The sequence below is a fragment of the Halyomorpha halys genome, unplaced genomic scaffold (assembly GCF_000696795.3).
Source record: "Halyomorpha halys isolate HHAL.00 unplaced genomic scaffold, Hhal_1.1 Scaffold346.1, whole genome shotgun sequence".
NCBI classification, from domain to species: domain Eukaryota; kingdom Metazoa; phylum Arthropoda; class Insecta; order Hemiptera; family Pentatomidae; genus Halyomorpha; species Halyomorpha halys.
In genome coordinates this window covers 245,234-250,151 of record NW_027106417.1, presented here as the reverse complement: position 1 = coordinate 250,151, position 4,918 = coordinate 245,234, and the positions used below count along the sequence as shown (strand labels likewise).

Here is a 4,918-nt window from a genome sequence, read left to right as displayed (position 1 = left end):
AGACTTAAGAGTAGTTGATCGAAGATGTCGAAGAACACTTTAGGAGACAAGTTGTATATAGTAACCTGTAGATAGTACTGGTAAATAATATGACGTAATCTCTTTGTCTTCTATCCTTGATTTAAAGTAAATAGGGTGTATCTTATGCCACACAGCGGTCGCGATTCATAACTTTCAAATGCCTTCTAGGCGACGTTGTCGCCCTCAGTTGGTTCCAATGGCCGACGTTAAATCTTCCACGCAACTGTGTGCCATTACATCATGATTGGAGATATTTATGTAAGTTAGGTTGATAATATTAAACTAATTCTGATGTTGTTGTTGTCTGGAGCTTTAGGGCGTAAAACCCTGAGGTCATCAACGCCCATGTTTCGCGCTTTATAATTCTATTTCATTTATATTTATAATTCTATTTCACTTTATATTTCTCTTTAAATAATTTCGAAAAAAATTTAAACAATTACTTCATTTGGTATTTTTTATTACGTATAACAGATTTTCTGGTTTAAATCTTATTCTAAATTATCACTAATTCTGATGTATAATGTATGATAGATGGACTACATAGTGGAAAGAGGTTCGAATCGTCATCCAAAATGGATCTCTCATAATTATGAATAGTAAAAAGGTTTTTTTTCCCTTAATATACTCTTAATAATCTAAAGATAAATTGCACAGGTTTTTGAGGACTGGGTTGGTTCACCGCACTGGACTGTACCAAATAATATGCAAAGACCACCAAACCGTGACGTGGACGCTGAAACAAGAGATCCCACCCTTTGAGGGCCACGGGTTCAAGATCCTGAAGCGGCCCTATGATTGGGATTGTGGCCCAGTAAGGATCAGCATGTGGCTGGCTACCGACCCCGCCGACCCCTCGGAGGCTCTGCAATATCTTGAAGTCGAGAATCCAGGCATCTGTGCCTCCAATTGGAGGTTGGTATCTGTTTCTACTGAATTCGGTTGGAGGAGGTTCATTGTCGATGTAGGAGTGGAGTCTGCTCTTTACCTTGAAACGAATGGTTGGACGATTCTATATTGGAACCATCTTTTACCCGTGACCAGGTTAATCAATGCATCAGAGCAACTGTTTTTCAACCAACTCGCAGGGGATAATCCGTGAGAATTGTGTAAGTATTTTCTAGTAATTATTATTATTATTATTATTATTATTATTATTATTATTATTATCATTATTATTATGGCACTACGGTCCTGCAAGAATCCGGGCTTCCTCCACAACAGTCAACCAACACACACGGTCTCTTGCTTTCTCCTTCCATATACCAACCATCAAGAGCTTCAAATCCTCCTCCACTTCGTCCGGCCATCTGATCCGGGGACGTCCTCTTTTCCCTTTTCCACCTGGTTTGCTATAAACCATCTTTTTGGGTATCCTTTCATCGGGCATCCTCTCAACAAGTCCAGATTTATCAGTTCCTCGTTCCTTCTTCTTCTCCAAACTTCATTCTCCGAGACTTCTTCTCCTCATTCCCCATATCCTTCTCAATACGTTTCTCTCCCAGGAGTTGAGCATCTGTTCTGCTTTTCTTGTCAAGGGACATGTTTCTCCCCCATAGATCACATCTGGCCTTACGATGGTTTTGTAAATGACCACTCTCATCCTTTTAGAGAGAGCTAAATTACTAAATTTAAAAAAAAAAAATTTAATTTCGAAAAACTAGTAATTATTACCATTAATTATTATTATTGAGAAAATTATTATTAGCTAATACTTTAGTGTCGTGCACTTTTCTTAAATGGATATGTCTGAAGCATAAGTATTATTATAATTATTAAAAAAAAGATAGTCCGGGTGTCGTCAAAGAAAAAAAAATTCCAATAGTAAGAGAACTATTTAATGTTAGCCAAAGTTTCGCCCCTCGTTGCAGGGCTTCATCAGGGAAAAATATATACAAACACTTATATTAAGTTACAAAGTAAACAAATAGGTAAAAAAACAAAATTTGACTAAAGTGTGGCTAATTATGATTTAAAATATATGAAAATTTCTATAAAAATGAACATTGTAAATTAAATAAAATAAAAAAGATGTACAATTAAACGTAAAATTAAACAACAGTAAGAGTAATAAAAAGGTTTTAGACAATTAATGAAAACGGAAATAATAATAGAAAAAAAGAAATATAAAAATACAGTACAAATTAAGAGATATAAAAAGGGAATAGTAAAATAAAGAATATAGAAAAATATTGAACAAAATAGAACACCTACCTTACTGAATGCAAGCAAGCACAAAATGGAACTCATGAAGCCCTGCAACGTAGTCACCATACTTCATCAACCACACCTTAGTTAATTTTTTTTTTATCTATTTAAATTTTTTTAGCCTTGATGAAACCCTGCAACCTGTGGGCGAAACGTTGGCTTATATTACTTTTATTACTATTTTACTTTTTTTTTCTTTGACCATCATTCTTTTATTATTACTCATGGCTAATCAACGATTTTCCATTATTATAATATCACAGTTGAAGATAAATATAAAAAATTCACTGTATGACTAATTATATATTGTTTCCTAGTCTCAAATAGTTTCTCAAATGTATGAACTAAGTCAGTAAGATCGGTGAAATGAAAAATAATGCAGGCATGCATGGGCGTACCCCACGGGGGTAGGGAGGCACGGAGGCAGCTGCCCCCTAGAAGTAAAAAAAAATTAATTCAATACAAATTACATTTTTTATTCCAAGCAAATAATTGTAATAATTAACAAAGCACTGCTATCATTATATATAATTTTCTTAAAATTTTGGTTTCATTCATCTTTTTCGTTCTGAAACATCACAACCCGAATGACCATAGGGGCAAGCAATGTAGTTTTAGGCCGTAAAACAATTTATATGCATTTTGCAGTTCTAATTCTAATTCGATTTAAAGTGTTTCCCGTTAAGAGAGTTTTGAAGGGGCTGAAATAAGTGAAAATCTGTTGGGCCAAAGTCTGAGGAATAGGGTGGATGGGAGATCACATCCCAGCTAAACTCCACAAAAATATCTGCCGGGTCTGCAAAGATACCTGAGGTCGGGCGTTGTCGTGATGGAAAACTATGCCTTTACGATTATGAGACAAAAATGATTTGAGACACTATCATGAGATATGTTAAGCGTTTCTACGATATCCCGTGCCGTAGAGTGTGTGTTGTCTCTGACCAATGTTTGAATTGGATCATCATCAACAGTTAAAGTACGACCAGAGCGCTTTGCGTCTTCCAAGTCAAAATTTCCGATTCTGAACCGAGCAAACCACGGACGGTGCTCAAAAATCATTGGATGGCGAAAATTAATTTTTTTTCTCTTCCATTTAGAGCGTGCAAAATACCACTTAAAGATAAGTAAAAGCACCTTAACTAATCCTTTTTTAGAATATGTAAACATTATTGATCAAGTAAACATGATTTTGTAATCACAGAGAGGATTATATTGAAATATTGAAAAACGCTAGGAACTTATTTTACAACCCGATATCATAAAAACTTCGACACCGACGAAAGCTTAGTTTTATTAAGGTAAACTCTATAGACTACTTTTTAATTTTTTTGTAATTCATTAACAATTTCAGTTGCTCCATATGAAAGAACAAGATAAAATGGAGGAATAAAAATGGTCGAACTGTACATAGTAAACAAGATACATAGAGTGAACAGGCAGTAGGTGATATGTGAGTCATCAGGAAGGTGCAATAAATGGAGAATAAAATTTATTAAAAAAAGAAAATTTTGTTCTTTCTTTGAAAGTTTTATGAATTTATTAAAATTATCATTTGAATAAAGTTAGTGTAAGTATTATTTATTTCTTGTGGCTATCAGATAAATATTTTAATAAAAAAATGATATAGAGTAAATTATTACTAGTACCTAGTAAAATGTATTTATTTTTTTAATTCATTTATTTATTGCTATTTACAACTATATATTATAATACATTTATTAAATTTGATCTCAGTTAATATGGAGTGTTACAGGCGTGTAGAGAAACTTACCATTGGTAGCACTCTAATAGCAAAATTTAAAACAGTAAATTGGACAAATCTCAGTATACAAATGATATGTGTAAGGAAGTATATATCTACATATATTTTATACTGAATGTACAAGATTAACAAGATTTGAAACGATGTATTTACATCGAATCGATAGAATGTTAAAATATACAAACTTTACCAAGAGTTAATTATTGAATCCAAAGGTTGGGGAAATTCTTTAATTAATTGAAATATTCATCTGTTGGAAATTCCAAAACAGTGCAAACAGAAAACAAACGGGTGAATGCAGAACAAGTGAATGCCCTTTTAGTACAAGAGCCGGGAGGAAAAAAAGGCAGTTCTCTCGCCCCATTTTTTGAATACTTTAATAAAAACTATGTATAATAATTAGTCAAAACTGATGAGTCTGCCAAGTATAGGTAGGGGGAATAAAAAATGGCGGCTGTTTGAAAACCTTAAAAATTTTTTTTTTCATTCGGAGCTCTATATATTAAAAACTACCAACAACACTAGAAAATCTAAAACGACAATATTTAAAGAAGTGTAAATTTTCTGAAATATTAGCCCTAATAGAGCTATTTACGTCCAATAGTTCTCAAGATAGAGCCTTTTAAAAAGCAACATTTCATAAAAACGTACTGAAATATCAGTTTTTAGTTAATTTATTTTGATAAATCTATATCTCAGGAACTATGCGACGTACAGATCTCTATTAGCACTCAAATTAAAGCTAGTTTAATGTACTATAAAGTAGTTAATTACCTTTACCTTCGTAGGAATAGTGGTTTTCGTGATATTTAATAAAATAAATTGATTTATTGCTGTTCGGATAATAAGTTGGATTTATGGAAAGCTTTATTTCAGAAACCATAGGACGTACAGATGTCTGCCAGCGCTCAATTAAAGCTAGTTAAA

The 4,918-nt window shown here is 33.1% G+C and overlaps 1 protein-coding gene across 4 annotated transcripts in view; it reads left to right on the top strand.

Annotated features, from left to right (window-relative positions):
- The window catches only part of LOC106681538 (uncharacterized), a 43,757-nt gene extending 40,032 nt beyond the window's left edge, over positions 1-3,725 (top strand). For all 4 annotated transcript variants that reach the window (XM_067044783.1, XM_014421886.2, XM_014421885.3 and 1 more), the window contains exons 9-10: positions 679-1,130; positions 3,581-3,725. In XM_067044783.1, coding sequence (XP_066900884.1) covers positions 679-1,123 — 445 coding nt within the window. In that variant the 3' untranslated portion in view covers positions 1,124-1,130; positions 3,581-3,725. The remainder of the gene's footprint in view (positions 1-678; positions 1,131-3,580) is intronic.
- Positions 3,726-4,918: the final 1,193 nt, after the last annotated feature.